The sequence below is a fragment of the Xiphophorus maculatus genome, chromosome 6 (genome assembly GCF_002775205.1).
Source record: "Xiphophorus maculatus strain JP 163 A chromosome 6, X_maculatus-5.0-male, whole genome shotgun sequence".
Classification (NCBI taxonomy): Eukaryota; Metazoa; Chordata; class Actinopteri; order Cyprinodontiformes; family Poeciliidae; genus Xiphophorus; species Xiphophorus maculatus.
Window position 1 is genome coordinate 12,974,840 of NC_036448.1, and position 21,529 is coordinate 12,996,368.

Genomic DNA, 21,529 nt, shown 5'->3' on the forward strand with positions numbered 1-21,529 from the left:
TCTTACTGGTTGATTAAAAAAAAAAAATCTGTGGCATATTTCTGGATCCATATTGTAACTTACATTGCAAGTTTAAATATAATATGAATTTTGTCTACTCTACAGTGATTCAAAGTTATAAAAACAGGCTTGAATATGAACACAGACACACAGAATTTGATCGTATTTCCGTTTTTTTTTTTTTTACCCCTCCAGGGGGTCTTTCTGTGGGCTCTAGTGTCCCTTATGTGATAGTACTGTAGACTGCGTATTTCCTTTTAATAAATTGCCAGAGAAACCACACTCTTCTTGAGCAATGTCCTGGCACAATCCTCCCTTGATATAAGACCATTATTAGAAATAACAGAGCCAATGAAAAGTGTTTGCTCTCCTGGCAAAGATCTGCTTCTAATCATACATAGCCCAGAAATTTCCAACAGGGTCAATATCATTGTTTTTGGAAGGGCATACTGGAAGGCTAATGTAAGCCTAGATGTGTGTTTGGGATCATCGTCCCACTACAACACCCAACTGAGTCCATGTTTCAATCATCTGAACCAAATCATCCTCAGGTGGAAAACAATTGTTGAAATTTTTCAGGAATAAGTGGGAAACAAGCATTGAGAAAAAAAACCCTGCTTCAAAATTGACGTGCTAAATTATAACCGAAAACTCAAACTGCCTTCGTGAACGAGCCAAATTTCTTCTGGATTAATGTTTATGATGTTTTATGAAACAAAGAATGAGCTCTGATAAGAAATATGTTTAAAGGAGTTAGCACAGCAGCATCATGAGGGTCTGTTTTTCTACTACTAGTAGTAGACGGATTACCTAAAACTGAATGATGGTTCAGACCTGGGCACAAAATGTTATTCCAACAAGCATTGGTTTTTGAATGGACCAAGCATGAAGCTTCAGGAAAGGCCCTGACCTCAAACCCAACAAACATTTTGGCACTAAGCTTAAAAATGGATTGCATGGTAGCAAATCAAATCAAATGAGTTCTACTATTTCTGATAGAAAGAGAGGGGAAATGAAAACACGGAATTATATCAGAGATGTTTCTCTGGATGTCATCAAGCAAGTTTTAAACAGTAGTAGTAATGTTTGTAAATATTTAGAACCGTATGTATAACTTTTAAGTTATGAAAATTTGCAATGCATTTAAACTTGTACAACAAATTCTTGTTTCCAAGATTCTACGTTGTATCATTATTACATCATTTATGTCAGTGATGAGTGTAGGTAAATTTATGTCAGGCTCTGTGTGTTTAATTTATTCTTATTGGGACAGACAGATCAATATGCAGATGTATATTTTTACTCTTAATGTGGACATTCATAAACCATTGCAAAGCATTTATAAAGAGTTTATTGATGTTCCTCTTTCAACCAGTGCAACATGTTGCAGGTTACCAATATCCAAAATGTTCTCTTTCTTACATCATACATACAATAAACAATATCAAAAAGGCCAGATTAAATAGCCCTGTCATGATTTGTTTTAAGGCATACGGCACAGCATTTAACATGTTCAATCGTCCATCTTACATGCAGGTACAATCAATTATTTTTCAACACATATAAACTGGGACAAAAATCAGATTAACTTTGGTTGATATCTGTATTTATAATGAAGGGTAAACTATATATATGTTTGTGCTCAACTATTCCAGTCAGCATTTGCAATATACCATTTAACCTGTTGGAATGATGTTATCTGATCAACACACAAATACACATCTCACCGCAAAAAGAAGAAGAAGAAAAAAAAAAGAAATCAGATTAAACAAAATAACAGTATATAGGCTCATCACAAGCAGGCAATAAATGAAAGTTCATTGCAAAACCAATAAATCAAAATATCAGGACAATGTTTGTGTCTCAATTTAAAGGTATTTTAAAAATCTCAGCAGAAAGCACATTTGTTTCTCATTCTCACTATTTTAAGCCTTTTTCTTACATTAACCCATCCTTTAACCCGTCCAGCTGGCCTTCTGAGTTAGCACATTATGAAAACAAACAAACAAAAAAAAATTATGTGTGGAGAAGAGAATCAAGAGGTTCTTAATTTCAAGGCCTAACACCAAATTAAGCTGTCTCATAGCATGCATGATGAATAAAAGGAAATAACCCCAACAGCTTTGTTGATTTTCAGAGATAAAAATATATGTAACGCTCACTGTCCACAGAGTAAGTTGCGCATTTCTAAGTGGTAATACACGCATAGATTGTTCCTGTTGTCCTAAAAATGGCAAGAAACTCTCCAAATGTGTTCAGTTTGTCAGTTTTAGAAGAACTCAAAGCCATTAAAGATGATTTACTGTTTTGTGCACTTTACATGAAAGTAAAGGTAATTTCGTTTCTAAATCTGCCTACATTGAAAAAGGTTTTGTCAAAGTGCACAGCTGGGGATCTTAGTTACAGAAAAACACAAAAAACAACAACAACAACAATGTTTTCCATACAAAGAGAAACCTTTAAAGTTATATTCACAGCAATTCTCTGGTCTATCAATACCAACTTGTAAAACAAAAAACAAAATAAACTTTACAGATTGTGAGCCACAAAGTCGTAAATCTTTAGCATGTACTCTTAACCCCATATGTGAGGTATACCATTGCTGCACACCTTCACCGACCAGCAAACACACATACAGACAAACGCACCCTTGGTTACTCAAAGTTACATCTTTGTATGTTAATGTTTAAGTGAGAGGCGCCAGCCTCAATTAAGAGTTAGCAGTTGTGCCGTGCTTATGCTACAACTTGATGTCAAACCTGCTGGATTCCAACACATCCAGGCTGAGTCATAAAAGTCACACATCCATACTTGTCATGCACACACATCAGTTATTCAGAGCGATCCTTGAGTTTGATCTACAAAGGTTTCTAACTAACAAAACCACCCACATGTCCCAAACACCAAAAAGCTGACAGTAATACTTATCTGACACACCAATGATGTAAATAATATGACATGCTTTTATAAAAAAAAATAAAAAGACATATAAATTAAAGAAATATATATATATATATATATATATAAACATGAGAAATCAGTTAATTGCAATGGAGAACACAAATAGTAATGTAGAAAACAAACTGAGGTGATGAAACAATGTGGAACAGGTGAGGGGAAACAAGCTTGTGAAGTGGGAACTTGCGAGGAAAAAACTGAAACAACAGAGCAGAGCTATCACTGACAACTGATGAATGTGTTACTTCAGCCTCTTTTTAACGGGTTAGGGCTGTAAATGGATAAAAGAACTGATAATGTGGCACTATAGTCAGCTGGCTGACTGTTGCCCACATTTCAGCTCAATTACAAATCAGCGAATAAAAAAGTACAGTTTAAATATATATATACAGTACAGACCAAACGTTTAGACACACCTTCTCATTGAATTCAATGAGAAAGTGTGTCCAAACTTTTGGTCTGTACTGTATATACATTTTTTTTAAAAAAATACTTATACTTCTAATTAGTATTTCCATATGCTCTGCTGTATGGAAATATTAGGAACCAGGTCAGTGGGGTACATTTTAGATTGCCTAATCTAAAATATGTGCAGATTGCCCCAAAAAAGACAAAATGATGGGAAAGAATAAATTAGCTCCCTGCTCCTTTAATTTGAACTAATTCAGATGTCTTTTGTTTAAATGTAATATGTGTCTATGTGAAGTACATAAAAAGTTTGGCTATAGTGGTGTGTCCTCACATGTCGCTTGTCTGTGTTTCTGTGTTTAGAGTCATGGCTTGGTTTTGTCACAATAGCGGTGGATGGTTACACATCCGTGGTAGCAGATGGGTCGTGGCATGCCATGATCTCCTGACATGAGGCCTGTCGCTGGGTCATAGCATACGATTGTATCTGTAGCTTCACCATTTTCCCCTTGGCCACCAAGGATGTAGATCTTCCCGTTAACCACTGACATGCCACAACTTTCCTGTAAAGAGACCAAAACAAAGGTTTCAAAATGCTGCTTAAGACTATGTACTTTATATCTCACTTGCTCAGACTTTAAAACGATCTGAATCTAAATCAGTCACCTGTTTGGTAAAGGTGTGGCACACAAGCATCCAGTAGTCTTGTGTTGGGTCGTAGCAATAAAGGTTCTTGGTAAGGCCACCGCAGACATAGATCAGGTTGTTGAGGGACACAGCTGTGATGCAGCGCTTAGCGATGGGGATGCTGGCCCGTAGTAACCATGTATTTGTATTTGGATCAAAGCACTGAACCTGTAAGGTAGAGTTGCATGATTAGTAAGAAAAAGATACAAAATTCAAGTATAAAATGTAAATAAATTGGAAACCGAAATAAGGTACAACGGAGTATGTGACATGGATTTGAGGAGTCTTGTGAACTGAGATAAGCTTCAAACATCAATGTATTTAGTTAGAACACAGGGGAGAAGAGTACAAAGTTTAAAGAACTTTACAGATATGTTTTCCGATTTTTGCCCAGTCACAAAAATTCATCTTAATTTAGGCAAGACAAAAGCTTGGCATATTTTTCTAAAACTCTAGAGGGTTGTGGTCATAGAGATAAATGCTTTCGCAAGGAACTATATATTTAACATAGACTCCACACCATCTTTGGTCTCTGTCTATTTCTGATATAAAATCCTTATCACTGTGGCAAATGAGGACTCTTGTCACTCTGAGATTCTTTTGAGTTGGTTCATTGAAGTAAAGTCTGCTTACATTTCAGATTCCTCTGTAGTAAGGTAGAAGACAGTGAGCCATGCAGACAGACAGGCACCCATCTTTATCTAATCACTTATCAGACAACCAGATTACCACCTTGCCATACTGTGTGTGCTTCTAATGTGAGCAAACATCCTGCAACTCCTTTGAGTAAAATGACTACCTCTGTGGAATTCAGGATTCTCAAGAAAGGCACTCGGGTTTTTACTACGATGCCAATCATCAGAAGACATAATCACACTTTTCCAGCAAACTGTCATGCCTGGATTTATGGTGTGTTTCTGGTTTAGCATTCAATAGGAGAGCTAAATCTTCTTTAAATTTCTTACAGTTATTGTGGCTCAACGTGTACCTAGAAAATCCATTTAATTATTGTCATCATAGCTTTTAATTGACATTCAGTTTCTTTCATTTTCAGTGCTGTGTAGAAGTGCAACCCTGTCATGTTATTGACGATATGGATTTGTTGTTCAATTACAAGCACAACCCTTGACATAACTGACCAGTGAACATCCAATGTATTAATTCAAACAGAGGTTTTTCATCCACCAAGAAATAATGGCATTAGTTTAGTTCTGCAGCCTATAAAAGCTGTTGGGAAATGATCTATTGTTACATTTTAATGGGCGATGTAGATCTTGATGCAATCAGGACTCTGAACCAGATCAGACCTGCAGAGACCGTTTGACTTGCATAAATTACTAAAAAGAAAAAAAATACAGCTTGTCTTTCATCCTTTTACAGAACTAACAAACGAAAAAGTAGACAAACTGCCATTTTTTCTTACTTTTTTCAAACAGAACTTAATCTTTAGCACTAAATTACTGCTTCCATGCATTAACAAAGAAAACTTTATAACTGAGAGAATCCCACTGTAGTTAAAACACACCTCCGATACAACATGTGTTTACTGTGTGGGAGGGAGAACACGCATCTGTTTCTCACCTTGTCTGAACAAGTTTCATCATCCGGGCCTCCTCCAATAACATAGAGCTTGCCGCTGCAGCTGGCCACAGCTGGAGAACTGACTGCCTCTTTCATTGGAGCCACTTCTGTCCAGCGGTTGGAGAAGGAGTCGTAGCACTCCACACTGCTCAGGCGGCTCTGCCCGTCATAGCCACCCACAGCGTAGACCTGAGGATAGAAACGTAGGAAATCAGTGAAACACAGGAATATCTCTCACGTGCAACAAAGGTTTCCTTCATGGCAGCATTTTGAAACAGAGTTATCCAACTAAATTGCTCCACAATATTATAAAAATGTTTTTATTTAACGTTTGTGAGCATAAATAATAGCTGCTCACCTGAACACTTAAGAAACCAGTTAGTCAGGTCCGGAAGACGAACAACGTTCTGCCGGTAGACAAAGAGGTATGCTCCTCCTTGTTTTTATGTCTGTACCACAATATCCTGACTATTTTTGTCAAATTAGCAGATACATGCCACCTAGCAGTTAACCAAATTGCCTTTTTTTTTTTTTTTACATATCAAATGATTGAAGGATTTTGTGTTTTTCACATTTGAAAGAAAAACATTCTTGAAAAAGATTACACCTTGTCAACCAGTGCAGAGGAGGTTAAACTATGCATCATCAGAGTAGAATTTCTCAACAGGAACCCTCCAGGCAGTTGCTGACTCCCGGAAATAAAAATAAAAGGGAACCCAAATGCATAAAGTTAAAGAGAAGAAAGCTAATTCAAAAGACGGAACATATTGGGGCCCACAGATGTGTGTGTGTTTGTCTGCTGGGTAGAGGTGGGACATGTAACTACTGCTTTTTCCAACTGAAAAACTGTCATTCATTGGTTTTCGGTTTCAACGTGTGTTGCTTTCAAACGATTCTTTTGGTTTTCTGTAACAATCAAGAATGCACAACACAGTAACGTGTACATCTTTATTGTGAAGTCGCTTCAGCACTTTGAAGTCCAAAATAAGACCATAATCACTTAGGCCAAGTTCAGATTGTATAACACTCTTGATATTTTGTAACAAAACACTAGTTGATTGTTACTATAAATAAAAAAAACACACATTAAGACAGGAACTTATGGCACCTAGAGATAAATCCACTATAATTAGACACTTCTTTTTTCACCCAAATTTTTGCTGAAGTCAAACAATTTTTACCCACTCACATCTAATGAGCATATATTTAAACTGAAAGCTTCAGAGTGATATAGGACTTTTGTGTGTGGTCTTATAAGAAATGAAACATGTACATTTAGCTTTACCAGATTTACTATTTTAATACACTGACCCCTTAATAGTTCAGTAAATATATCCAGAAATTGTCCTGCTAAATGACAACAGTGGCAGTATATTTAAAAAACCATAACAACTATGGTTATAACATACGTGATTTTAACGCCACGAAACATGTATAGATACTAAAACAACAAAAAAACACTAAACCAACTGCTTAATGACAGCTGAACAATCAACCACTTCCTAAAAAAAAGATAACAATAATGGTAGGGAAGTAGGTGAGAGTGAGCTGATAATTATAGACCAAAAGAAAATCCACGATCTATCTATTACTGGAGAGGAAAAAAACAATTATGACCCATTTCTGAAAATGCATTGTTCATGCAGGACCAGTCTAACAGGAGAATCATCACTAGAAGTTTAAACCAAGAGTAGATAAGAATGACTGTGAGGTCTGCGTGCATACAGCAAGCATTTTCAGTCATGCAAAAGCATATCTGATTTTCTACGATGCAAAGTGGCAGGACGGGAACTGCTAGTGGAATGTTTTAACATAATAAAGGATGAACATGTGTATGTGATGATTATAGTGGGTTGTTTACAGCATGTGGGCTTGCAACAGAGTTGTCCATCAAAAGAGGAAATTACAGACTGAATGAGGAAATAATTAGGGACAAGCTGAGGGGGGAAGGGAGTAACTCTTCTGAAGTATGTCAGGGAGAAACAATCGAAAGAGATACTGAAAGATAGAAATAACCTTAAAGAATCTTTAGTAAGATCATGACAAAAAACATTCACGAGAAAAAAAATGAGGAACCATCAAGCATTAAATGCCACAGTTATGACAAAGGGGAAAGAAAACTCTGAAATGGATGTAGTCACCTTAATTATCAAGTTTTAACAGATTGAGCAATAAAAAGATATACGCAAATTGAGAAATATAAAAGAAATATAGATATAAACCTACTTGGATTAAAGACCAATGAGTGTTTTTTTCTATCATACCGTAAATCCATGTAATCAATGATCTTCTTATACAATATTTTCATATATATATACATTTATATGTATACATAATAGTCCTACAACTGTTTTAAACAGTATTTTTGCAATCTTACTGTGTAGCTAAATAGTATTTAAACAAATAGAGATTCAAATTTACACCTCAAAAACCTTTTCAAGTGTTGAGTACCACCTTTCTATAGCCACATTATAACCACCGAGCTAATTAGCACATTGTTGTGGGAGCACAAATCAAATGTGTTTGCTGTGATAAAACAATTAGGAATTTTGGGTGCAGTTTTGAGGTCATAGGTCAAATCTCCTTGAGCCATGATTCTTTAAATCAATCAGAGTTCAGTTTGAGGCTGAAACTTTCCAGGAATACCTGCTATTATCCATGCTCAGCATGTTTGTGCTTAAACATGTACATGTTTGTCAGTAAAAGATATGTAGTTTTAAATTAAGACTGTACATTATGTGCATGTTAAGCTATGCTAATTTACTTATTACATGATGATTACAATTATTTAGTACTTCCTTTTACATATTAATAAAAAAATGCATTACATTTCATGAGATATTTAAGCCATAAGTCATTTGTGCTATTTTTGGATACCACCGTCTAGTCTGTACAGATTCCGCTCCTGTAGGATGAATTTATTTTCCTACATAAACATTGTATCACATATCTTATATGGTCTGAAATGTAGTCTAACGTTTTGATTTTATGTGTATTGAGGTATTTGTCAGCTGCTTTGCTCGCTATCTATGGCTAGTGCTGAGATGGATGAAGCCTGATACATATTAGTGGATTCAACTTGTTCTTAACTTGGAAGCATGAAGTGCTGGCACTCATCCGCTGAACTCACATTGCCCTCAGAGAAGAATGTCCACCTGTCCAGAATGAAACCGCACCTTATTTACTCCAATCCATGTTTTCAAATCTGCCAACTGGCATAAACGAGATAACGAGATTCTAATCAAAAATATTTAGTGTAAGTGTGATAAAAAAAAAAATACTATGAACATCTAACATTAGTGAGTCATCACTTTGTATGCAAGGTCTGAAAAGGACCAGCATGTCAACCACTAAGTAATTAGTTTACTATTATAAGAAGAAGAAACGAAAGCAGTTCAATTATGTGCCTGAACATCCTCATACTCTTTACCTTACCAAGTTCTTCCGAATTTCTCAATAACACCTACACCAGACCGAATCATTCATTTTGTGAGTAAGCAATGATGAGTACTTTGCCCTCCCCTGTTGAAGATTCTTCAACTCTGTTGAAGAATCTTCAACAGCGTTTTCATAAACAAGGATTATAGTTTCGCCGTAACACCTACAGTATTTACTCTACTATTAAGGGTCATGTACCAAATCCTGGTGCCATCCAGATAGTTTGCATGCAAAAAACGCCTTCTTCTATATGGTGAAAACAAACCCCAGACACCCACAGCAGATGCTTTGCATCATGATCTATTTAGAAACTCTTTTACCCAAAAGCCATACTGAAGTATTTAAGTTTGTTGGATCTCGTGCAAAACATCCCCGGCAGTGAGAATTACGCAACTATGCAACTTCAGCCGGTGACAAGCCTGGCATTGCTGTGGCTCAAGCAGCAGTTAAAATATGAAGCTGGGATGTATAAAAAAGTTAAAAACCCCATTTGAAACATGAGGATTTACTTTTTTTTTTAATACCTTGCCCAGTAGGACACCCATCTTATGTCTCCAGCGGCCCTTGACAAGAGAAGCCACTTTGATCCAAAGGTTGAGCTGCGAGTTGTACAGCCACACATCCCTGCTGTTAATGCGTCCTCCTGCAAATGCAATACAACATTATTAGTACAATCTTGACAAATTTATGTGGAAAAAAAGGGCAGAAACAAAGAGAATCTGTTAGCCAGACACATGTACAAAGTTTACCAACTGCCATGTGTTATTTTAAATATATGCCTCCAGCACAAAAGCAAGATACATGCATATCTTCACCTAATTTTGTTAACTGACTGCTAGAGCAGCAAAACACATTTCAAATCTATTGAGTGAGATCACAAATGGTAAATTTAGAATTGGAGTTATTTCATAGGCTTGTACAGGAAAAAAAGTTGGTTTTGTTTGAGATAAAAAAAAGAACAATGATAAGTATGTTATTGTGTCACAGGCACGCATTCAACAAGTGACAACATGTGCCTGAAATCTCACAATAAACCTCTCACCACTCATCACAGAGATGCACTATTAGATATTATACATTAGATATTCTCAATGTATTCCATTATCTTCAGGCCTATCCAACTGTCAAAATTTCTGACTGCATATCTACACCCTATACTGTTTCTTTGATAATGAAGAAACAATAATCAGTCATTTCAAATTAAGCAAAAAGACAGATAAAGATCTGCAAAGCAAGTTAGACCCAGCAGGTGCCTACTTAATAATCCGCCAGATACTTAAAGAGCCAGACAGTCTGTTGCCCTTGAGGCCTCAATTAAAAATTTGTAAAACAGAACATGTCAATGGAAGAAGAGTTTCTTAAAAGAGAAAAAGGGATTTAGAAAGATAATGTTTTAAATAACGAGTCAAAACCTGAATGTTCCAATAAAGTATGTGTGAAATAAATGTCATAATTTGCTTTTATTCCAGCTTTGTTTCGGCTGCCACAATGTATGAGGTTCATTTAGCTTTGGTCCAGCATATAATGCTCATCTATATGACAGAAAACAGTTTAATGAAATTTTATCCATACATTGGCACGCTTCCTGTCAGTGGACAGTGAAACAATACTTTTTGTATGTGCAGCTGAGCCAAGCAGTTTACAGGCTACAGCTGTGCTTGGGTACAGGCTGGAAGGCCTGTGTTTGTACCAGTTTCCTGTGTGAAAAGGGACAGACACAGACAGGAGGAAAGCACACCAGTGCTGTTAAAAGTATAGAGGACAATCAGTCATAAAAAAGATCAAATGCTTAACAATGGGGAAAAAAAATAGGGCAGTGAAGACCATAAGACTATAAACAAGTAACGCATATGTATTGTATATGTTAGGCATAAAACTGTGGGGGAGGAGTAATATATGTTTTTAAGCAGCGCACAAGAGCAGATTTATAACTCATGTGAGGACTTGGCACATGAACAGAACAAAGCAGACTCTTTGCTGAAGGAGACACTTCTTTTTTTTTCCCTCTCTTTTGACTTGTTTTTCCTCTTTTTTCTTACGCTACTCAGCTGTTTATCTGCATTAATGTTAATAGTTTCTTTAAAGCATGTCTAAACACAACCAGTACCTATGGGCTCTCCACACTTTCCGTAATAGAATTTTCTTTAAAATAATTTTACCAAAGGAAAAATGTGAATCAATCCTTAAACAATATGCAGCTACTCTACGTGCTGCAACCTGGAAGCAGACCTTAAGTCCCTTAAGCTTAACAACAATCTGTATTCATTTGCTAAAATAAATTAGGTCATAGAAATGTCTTGCATAATCTAGGTCTTATTTTTTTTTTCTCTTAGAGGAGACTTTGTGCTCTTTTGGCCACAGTTCATTTAAAAAATGAAGCAGTTTCCAGGAGGCCATGACAGATGCAATATATAAGGTTCTGATTTTTTCCAAAGCTCTTCACTGTAAAATCTTTAGAAACCAATAAGTGTTTCTAGAATGTGTTATACATGCAGCTCTATGAAAGCTGTTACAATAGAGATTAACTAAATAATAAGAGTTAGCTGACAAATAAAGGCGTCTCCTAGTACTGAACTCTGAGAGTTCAGCCAGATGTTTTCAATAAAAGATGCCAAGGCTTTAAAAAAATGACAGAGGGGAAAATTGATCATAGGCTTTCTTGCCAATATTATAAATACTGGACGGTAAGAAAGATGAGTACTAACTTTAAAGGTGTTCTAATGATTTATTTTTATTTTTTTTAATAACATTGTCCTTCTAGATAATTAAGATGAACTTGACTTTGACTAGTTTTTCAGGAAGATACTTGAAAGAAGGAGTATTAACTTCCCTAGCACATAAATATGGAAAAGTATTTTCTACATTGCAAATATTTATTGGTAGTTAATCATCCTCAACAAAGCACAAAAGAAAAAAAAAGATACAATGGTACGCTAATGTCTCCTACAAGGCATCTATTTATACAGCGAAGTCGGGCATGTCACTGTCACAACTGCTTAAATAAAAATTATTTTCAATAGCTGCTTTCATTAAGGAGTTTCCTTCTGCAACATGTGCTTCCTGTCAGGATCTGTGTTTTTCTGTGTTTATTTAGAGTTTTCTGTGTCCTTTAGTCTCTTCGTTGTCCTGTCCTCCCCTTGATTGTTCCCAGGTGTGTCTCGTCTCTGTGATTACCCTCCCGTGTATTTAACTCCACCTGTGTTCTTTGTTCCTCGTCGGGTCCTCGTCTACGTCTAGTCTATTCGTTGTCAGTGTTTCCTTGTGCCTGCTGCTTGTTCCTGGACTTATTCACCATTAAAATCATCATTTTCATCCCACCTGGGTCTACAGCGTCTGCCTCACCACTCTCACCACCCGCACATTATGACAGAAGGACCCGACCAGGACGAACGGTGAGGCACGCTAATTTTTTAGTTTTACATCATGGACCCAGAAGATATAAAGGAGCTGACGGAAACGATCAGCGAGTATAAGGAGGCGATGGCCAAGCCGTACGCTGCCATCCGACGGCTCGGTTTCGCCATCCGCTTGGGGCTCCTGTTGGACTACTGGGTTCCTCGCTTTCCGCACCCGGGGTTGGTGGAGTTGCAGAGGGAGGCAGAGTGGGAGCGTATGGCGGCTCTAGCCGTCATGGCTGGCGAACCTCTGCCTCCCAAGCCGCACAGTCTCTCCGCCAGCCCGGATCCAGCTCCAGCTCCGGGACCAGCACCCCCAACCGGTGCGGCCGGCGCACCCGGGGCCGTTTCAGCCGGCATTCCAGCCGGCGCACCCGGGGCCGTTTCAGCCGGCGTTCCAGCCGGCGCACCCGAGGCCGTTTCAGCCGGCGTTCCAGCCGGCGCACCCGAGGCCTCAGCCGGCGTTCCAGCCGGCGCACCGCAGGCCGAATCAGCCGGCGTTCCAGCCGGCGCACCGCAGGCCGAATCAGCCGGTGTTCCAGCCGGCGCACCCCAGGCCGAATCAGCCGGTGTTCCAGCCGGCGCACCCCAGGCCGCCCGGAGACAGCGACGTGAGCCGCCGGTGGACCCGGCCCCTCGTCGCCTTCCGGAGCTGTCACCTCCGCTGCCGGTTCCCAGGCTCCGCTGCGGCTCGCCCCCGCAGCCGGTTCCCAGGCTTCGCTGCGGCTCGCCCCCGCAGCCGGTTCCCAGGCTTCGCTGCGGCTCGCCCCCGCAGCCGGCCCCGAGGCTCCGCTCCGGCTCACCTCCAGCCGGCGCACCCGAGGCCGAATCAGCCGGCGTTCCAGCCGGCGCACCTTCCGAGACTCCCAGTGTTCCTTCCGAGACTCCCAGTGTTCCTTCCGAGACTCCCAGTGTTCCTTCCGAGACCCAGACTCCCAGCGTTCCTTCCGAGACTCCCTGCGTTCCGACTCTGACTCCCTGCGTTCCTCCAGAGATCCTGACCTCCAGCGTTCCTCCAGAGACCCTGACCTCCAGCGTTCCTCCAGAGACCCTGACCTCCAGCGTTCCTCCTGAGACCCTGACCTCCAGCGTTCCTCCTGAGACCCTGACCTCCAGCGTTCCACCCGAGACCGAGACTCCCTGCGTTCCACCCGAGACTCCCTGCGTTCCACCCGAGACTCCCTGCGTTCCACCCGAGACTCCCTGCGTTCCACCCGAGACTCCCTGCGTTCCACCCGAGACTCCCTGCGTTCCACCCGAGACTCCCTGCGTTCCACCCGAGACTCCCTGCGTTCCACCCGAGACCGAGACTCCCTGCGTTCCACCCGAGACCGAGACTCCCAGTGTTCCACCCGAGACCCCCAGCGTTCCGACCGAGACCCCCTGTGCTCCACCAGAGACCCTGCCTCGGGGGGCTCGTCGTCGCCGTCTGTGGGCGGTCCCCGGGACTCATCGCCACCTCCAGCGCCGCGGACGGCCGCCGGACCGCCTCCGTGGTTCCCGCCTCCAGCGCCGCGGACGGCCGCCGGACCGCCTCCGTGGTTCCCGCCTCCATGGTTCCCGCCTCCAGCGCCACGGACGGCCGCCGGACCGCCTCCGTGGTTCCCGCCTCCAGCGTCGCGGTCGGCCGCCGGACCGCCTCTGTGGTTCCCGCCTCCAGCGCCGCGGTCGACCGCCGGACCGCCTCCGTGGTTCCCGCCTCCAGCGCCGCGGACGGCCGCCGGACCGCCTCTGTGGTTCCCGCCTCCAGCGCCGCGGACGGCCTCCGGACCGCCTCCGTGGTTCCCGCCTCCAGCGCCGCGGACGGCCGCCGGACCGCCTCCGTGGTTCCCGCCGCCGCGGTCGACCGCCGGACCGCCTCCGTGGTTCCCGCCTCCAGCGCCGCGGACGGCCGCCGGACCGCCTCTGTGGTTCCCGCCTCCTTTGCCTCCGCCCACCCTGTGGGTAGTTTTTTGTTGTTTTTGGACTCTTGGCCCTCCCTGTGTTTCCGCCCACGATGGTGGGTTGTTTTTTGTTTTTCTGGACTCTGGCCCCCCGTCCAGCGCCCCTCCGCCCACCCTTGTTGTGTTTTTGTTTTGTGGGCGTCTGGTAGCCGCCCTTGAGGGGGGGGTACTGTCAGGATCTGTGTTTTTCTGTGTTTATTTAGAGTTTTCTGTGTCCTTTAGTCTCTTCGTTGTCCTGTCCTCCCCTTGATTGTTCCCAGGTGTGTCTCGTCTCTGTGATTACCCTCCCGTGTATTTAACTCCACCTGTGTTCTTTGTTCCTCGTCGGGTCCTCGTCTACGTCTAGTCTATTCGTTGTCAGTGTTTCCTTGTGCCTGCTGCTTGTTCCTGGACTTATTCACCATTAAAATCATCATTTTCATCCCACCTGGGTCTACAGCGTCTGCCTCACCACTCTCACCACCCGCACATTATGACACTTCCAGATCAATGGCATAGGTAAAAGGTTAAGGTTAGGTAAGTAAATACAGAGATCCTATTGACCAACCCACCAGACTGACATCAGAACTGTTGACCTTCCATTTTGGTTTGACTAATTTAGTTTGCTTGATTTTAAGACTCCAAAAATTGTTACTAATACACAGAATGTAACAAATACAACATGATCTTACCAGACACCAAGATGTCATTACGCAAGGTGCAGACAGCATACTCTGACTTGGTGAACTCAGGCAGCTTTGCCAGGGATTTCCATTCCCCTGTGACTGGATCATAGCAATCATTGTAGGGCAGGTTGAAGCCCCCCACTCGCTCACAACCTCCAACCACTACAATCACCTCTGAGTAACCAGTCGACCTGTGCGGAGAAGAGTGAGTAGATGTCAGAAATAAAAATGTGAGATATCATAGCAACAACAAATAAAAAAACCCAAAATTAACATTTTCCAATCAGTTTAAAAAAACAACAGACAAACTACGGTAGTCTAAATATGGTCTCGTCTGTCACCTTATGAAGGAACTTTGCATACAAACCCACATTTGTCAAAGGCACGATTTATAATTAACTCCAAGACAAAGTTCAGATCATTTAAGACATACAGCAGCATAAGACTTGGTTAGAAAGAAGACTTGAGCAGAATCTCCATGATCACAAAGGTTTGTTCTTAGACTGATGAATACACAAAGCTACAGCTTTTCCTTAGCATGTGGGAGAAAGCAGACCCAACACTGGCAGGTGTTGAGGGGCTTCAGCTGTGTGCTTAGCTGTCTACATACAGACAGACACACACACACACACACACGCACCCCACTAAAAGACATTGTTGCACACAAGCGGTTAAGCTACATCTGTTGGAGTGTGTGTACAACAGATCAATTATATTCCTGGCACCTCTGAAGAAAGCAGAGGCACTGGTGTACAAACCAAGCCAGAAAATAGAGGATCTGTTTTGACCACCATTTTGGCCCTCTAGGCAAATGGAGAACACAATAAAGGAAGGGATGAACTGCTCAACTGGTTTGCTGATTTGAACAGCTCCGCCTGTATGATGACAATGCACCTGAAATACATGTTGCACAGCCTTAATAACTGACAACTGGAACTGGCCCCATTTTAACCATTGCAGCGTTTCAAATTTCAAACACAGCTGCCTTGCCGTTTGCTAGGGGACAGCCCACCATATGCTCATTTTTAGTATCATGTTTAGAAAGTATCAGTCAGCTCAAGCCTTTGTCCTTTGTTAATGAGTTCAACTGGACACCCCTACAGCAACAAAAGAACAAACCACCAAAAATAAATGAAAATCCAGTAAATTTCTGTAAACAAACAGGAACACAGGAAAGAAAAAACATGTGATGTGAGCTTCACCTGTGGTATGATCACAAAACTCGACATTTTCAATTGACTGCTATTTCTTGCATCATATCTTTTTTCTTTTTTTAAAAGCTGTCTATGTTTGAACATGCCTGGCTCCCCTCTATCATTTACATTTCAAGACAGTGCTACAAAACAAAGCCCAGTGAGCGCCAAACTTGTCTCTTCAGCACAATAACACTCCCTGTCTGTGTCTCGCTCACAAGCATGTACAACAACAACACCACAACCACAGCAGCCAGGAGCACAGAGTGCATTAGCAACTTGCCATCAAAAGAAAACAAAAACAGGAATGGCAGACGTATATAAAAAAAGATATCTTTCTGAGGAAATTAGTCATTTGAAGTCACACTACTTCCACAGACTTTCATATTTAAGTTGCCTGAAACCTTCCTCATACCAAAGAATGCTAACATTTTCTTTACCTGCGTGGACGAGTTCTGGGTGACATCATTTCGTTTCCTAGCACGTGGTAGCGCCTGGCCTCATGGAGGAGCTGGTAGCACTCTGGAGCGTTCTGGATGAGCTCGTCTCCCTCCACTGTCTGGACGAAGTAATTGGGATGAAGCAGGGGCAACCGAACGTGCTGCAGCAAACTCTTTAGCATGCTTCGCCTTTGGTCCACGTTGTGGTACACCCATTTCATCACTGCCTCAAACACTATCTCCTCCTTACTGACGGACAAATCTTCTTTGCCAATATAGTCTTTCAGCTCTTCAACCCGTAGGTCAAGGAACTCTTCGTGGTGTGACACCTCTGAGAAGTTTGCCAGGGCGTAACTTTTGCAGCGACTAGCAAGCTGCTTGAGAGAGTGAGTATCTGCAAAGCGCTGAATGCCAATACAGTTGCATGGGTCAAGCTGGTCCTCTAGGAACTTTGCACAAGCATCCCGCAGTGTGGTGATCTGGAAGAGGTTGGCGGTTTCAAAGAGAAACTGGACATTCTCGGTGGTGATCTTGGCACGGCCAGTGTAAACATAGTTGAGGAAGGTCTCCATCGCCTCGGCCACAATGCCGTTGATTTCAACCAGCATCTCCCTGCTCTCACGGTGATCATTGCAGAACATGGCTTTGAAGTAGGAAGAGCAGGCACAGAGAACAGCGCGGTGGCAGGGAAACTCGCGGCCCTCCACGCTGATAACCACATCAGTGAAAAGGCGGCAGTCGCGGAACTCATTGAACACCTGAAGGATTCCCTCTGAATGTGACGCACCAGAGCAGAAGTCAAAGACATCGCCTACTTTGCATTCAACTGGCAAAACCTTAAGGAAAAAATTACATTCATAAATATGTTTAAAAAATTGTGGCTAACATAAAATATGCTTAAAATCAGAAGACTCAGTACCTTGCGTTTGACAAGTGGTGATTCTTTGGTGTCTGAGATACTGCTGTTTATTCTCCTGCCCAGAACCAACACCATGGCTGCTACCGTTAACAGAAATGCTCCTTAAACTTTTGGGTAATCTAAAAAGATGAAATGAAAGATACCACAGCATTATTCATCATGTGGTTGTCCATTTGGACAAAGAGTGGAGAACAAGGAAGGGGCAAGAGAAGCAGAAATATTACCCTAATTGGATCAGTAGGTACAACATAAAACTAAAGCTTGTCTTATAAAGTGCCATGAAATGACATTCAAAGTAAAGTGGCACTATATAAATAAGTTGAATTTAATTAAAATCTAAGTTAACTGTGCATAAGCGAAAAGAAAATAATCAATCTTGTGGAAAAAGATAGATGTTTTCAATTGGGTAAATACAGGTGACAAATAAATACACCCTACTTCCTCTAGCGTGCTCATCACCTCTGCAAACAGTTGTGCCCTGGAGCACAATTGCTTGCATGAGACTGAGGATGACAAAGAGGAAGAGGCGGGAAAGAAACGGTTGGAGAGGCCAACCTACATGCCATTCAGGTTTGTTTTGAAAGAAACTGGTAATGAGGGATGCTATAAGAGAAAATGTCATGAGCGCTTGAGTAAGTGAGTCCGGACTGCCAACAGATAACCTTGAGTAACTTTTTTGCATCATTTAAAAAAAAAAAAAAACTTTTATCTTTTGCTATTGTCACTTTTTATAATACAAAAAAGTACAAATGCATAGACCAACCAAATTTCTTAACCAAGACAAAGTGTTTTCTTCTCCTCTGGAAAAAAAACCTTCTTTAGCTTTAGAGAAAAAAAATTATGCCTTGGGCTATACTGCCTGCTTCAAAACCTAACAACAACACAGGCCTACTGAGGTCATTTATCCCTTGTTATTTTTAACTTGGACTCAACCCATTCACGTGTCTTATTTGCCAGCAGCGCTGCAGCGGGTCACTGCAGCCAGGCAGATTACAATACAAGTTTAGCCAGGAGGCGTCTGACATTTCCTGTGTGAATGAGCTATACTGCTTAGGAAACAAAGAAAACATGGTATATATATAGAAACACTGGGCTAAAGCAAACAGAGATCTAATAATAAAACCATCTGAACTTATGTATCTATTTGTGTTTTTATTTTCATATTAAGCTGGATATAGCCCCCTTTTTTTTAATTAAAATGTTGTAATATGTTATTACTGTTAATTAATTAAAGAGCGTGCAGCTGCGTGGCGAGATCGGTTAAACAAAGCAGAGCTGGCTCGCGCCCGACCGTTACTGGTTTGGCAAACTGATAAAGTTGGTTAGATTCTAGAAAAAACAAATAAATAATTACAACAGAGCGAGAAACAAGCCCAACAAATGTCCGCGAATAATAACAGTTTTACAAGACAAAAGCGTTACCGTGAAAATGTCCAGATGCGGCCTCTGTCTTCTGTCACAAGTAAAGGAAAAACAAAGGGGGGGGGAAAGTATTAGGAAAAAAAAAATAAAACTCTATCTTAAAAACGCTCGCCACTAACTTATCATATCTTCCATCGAACTGTTGTGAAAAAATAACTTGGCTGCAACACAGTCAGGACATTTTGACGTGCTCCGAAGGCAAAAACAAAGACTCTAAACTACCTGACCCTGTTGTAAACAGAACCCTTTATATACATCTACTTGTCAGGGGGAAAAAAATACGTTCCACTGGGCCTACGCAGATTTTACTGATGCATCCTGGGAAACCGAGTCTCTTTTCCTTCCAGGGATGTAGACTTGTCCGGCAAGAAAACTACACTCCCCAAGAGGCTCCAGTTCTCCACGTGGCTTCCCTTTGTTTGCAAACAAACGCAAGTTTCATCAGAAGAAAAATCCATAACAAGAAGTGGCTGCAGGATCAAAAAATACGAAAATAACCGATAGCGTTGCCTTTTAAACCATTGTTATAAAAACCTGTGTGTGATGTTTAGTGTTTTGCAGAGTTAAATTGCTTACAAAAAGATTTTAATGTTTACATATGGACAAATAGTGCATAAAAATGGTTATCGTCGTCTAATTTTATATCTATCGACCGATCAAAACAAAATGATGGTCACTACCCTTCCCCCACATTTCCCCTGCAGGTGAGAAGGAAGGAGGAACTTAGCTGGAACAAAGGACGTCATAACTTCCTGCCAATGTTGCAAAATACTTTTCAAGAGGTTTAAACTGGATCACCTTACACTTCCAACGAAGTAAACAACAATGCATATGGAAAAACCTAATCTTTAAGCTTAACATAAACCACAGGTGATGGTCAAATTCCACAATATTGCTACTTTTTGAAAATATGCTTAAAGCCAGTATTACCAGATTAGTTACCAAAATCAAGACACGGGGGAAATTAGTGGAGGACAAAGCATTGTGGTTTATGCGGTGTACTAAAACACCTGGTGGTCAAGTTGACCAAAACCAAGCCACTTAATAGGAGAAGACCTAAGTTGTTTTTTTTCCGTGGACACAACTGTTTTGCAAATGAGGCAAATACAAATGAAACTTTACTGTTCAATAAATAGAAAGTTGTTATTACAGAACTGTAAATACCGGCAAATTTCACGACATGCCAAATGTGCTATGAAGTTTAGGTACTCAGGCGCTTCTGCTGTACTTGTTAGACAGACAAATGTGTCCCTCTGCTGTTGAGCTGCTGTAGCACACAAATAGACTATAGGTCCTCCATCAAACGGTGTCTGACTCATTACCGCCATTCATTTCCCTTCATGGTCCATAAATTATGTCAGTGATCTATTTACACACCCAGTTTTAGACAAACAAGGCTTTGAAAGCAAACATAGCGAAGTGCTTTTTTTTTAGTATGGTCATAAACTGTAGTCCATCAACATGTTCCACAAGACTTTTTATACAACATCAGGCAGTACATTTTACATAGCAAAATTGTTAAATCTCCAAACATAAACATACAAATTTAACAAGCTTAGCAGTGCTTGTGTAACATTTATAGCAATTTCAGACCTCTCAGGCACAAAATAGGAAATACTTATTAATCAAACTGAGTTCTTTAAATAACAAAATACACCATATAACAAATAACTACAGGCTGCAGCGATGTTGCATCCTCGTTGGAAATTATATATCAGCCAGCATATAACACATTGACTTTTCAATTGTTAATTAAGAGGTTTCTTAAATTAAATGGATTGTCCTTTACTTTAGGAGTGTCAGAAAAATTTGACAGAAGAGTCATAATCATTTATAACGTTTTCAACAGTATGACAAAATAAAGAATTAACTGTCGATAAAAGGTTACAGATCACAAGACATTTAAATGTAGTGCCGCTGAAAAGAGCATTGAAAATTAAACACCTTTCTGTTTGTTCTCTGTCCTGTCTTTATCTTTGCAGGGTTAGTTAGGTCTCCAAATAAATGGTGAGTGGACAAGGGGCAGCATATAGCCTTGACATTTGCATCACAGGTCAACGGAAATACATATCAAACTTCCATATACTCACACACTCAGGCCTCAGTTTTGGAGTGGTCAGCTAAAATTACATGTATGCCTTTGATCTGCGGGAGAAAGCTGAAAGACCTTGAGAGAAACCATGCATGTTCAGGGAGAAATATCGCAACTAGTAATCAAACCCAGGATGTTCTTGCTGCAAAGCAACAGTGCTAACAACTGTTTCACAGTGCAGTCCCGAGAAGAACACTTTCATTTGAAATTATACAAAATAAGGCAAATTAACTATGCACGATGTGATTAAAAATACTCTCGTCACACAAAATAAACTGCAAGCTATCCAGATGTGCAACACTTGCAACATGGTCACCATAAAAGAGAATTCACCAGCCATAGTTTGAAGACTTAACCAGGAAAAACCTCATAACAAAATGATGTACTT

General features: G+C 40.9%; 1 protein-coding gene across 1 annotated transcript; it reads right to left on the bottom strand.

Moving 5' to 3' along the window:
• Positions 1-1,333: 1,333 nt before the first annotated feature.
• Positions 1,334-19,307, bottom strand: klhl24 (kelch like family member 24). Its single transcript, XM_005796061.2, has 8 exons — positions 19,050-19,307; positions 17,628-17,746; positions 16,709-17,544; positions 15,082-15,266; positions 9,597-9,715; positions 5,635-5,823; positions 4,033-4,221; positions 1,334-3,929 (listed from the first exon to the last, which is right to left on the bottom strand). Exons 2-8 carry the CDS (start codon positions 17,700-17,702, stop codon positions 3,732-3,734), a joined length of 1,791 nt encoding a protein of 596 aa, XP_005796118.1. The 5' UTR covers positions 17,703-17,746; positions 19,050-19,307; the 3' UTR covers positions 1,334-3,731.
• Between the last annotated feature and the right edge of the window lie 2,222 nt (positions 19,308-21,529).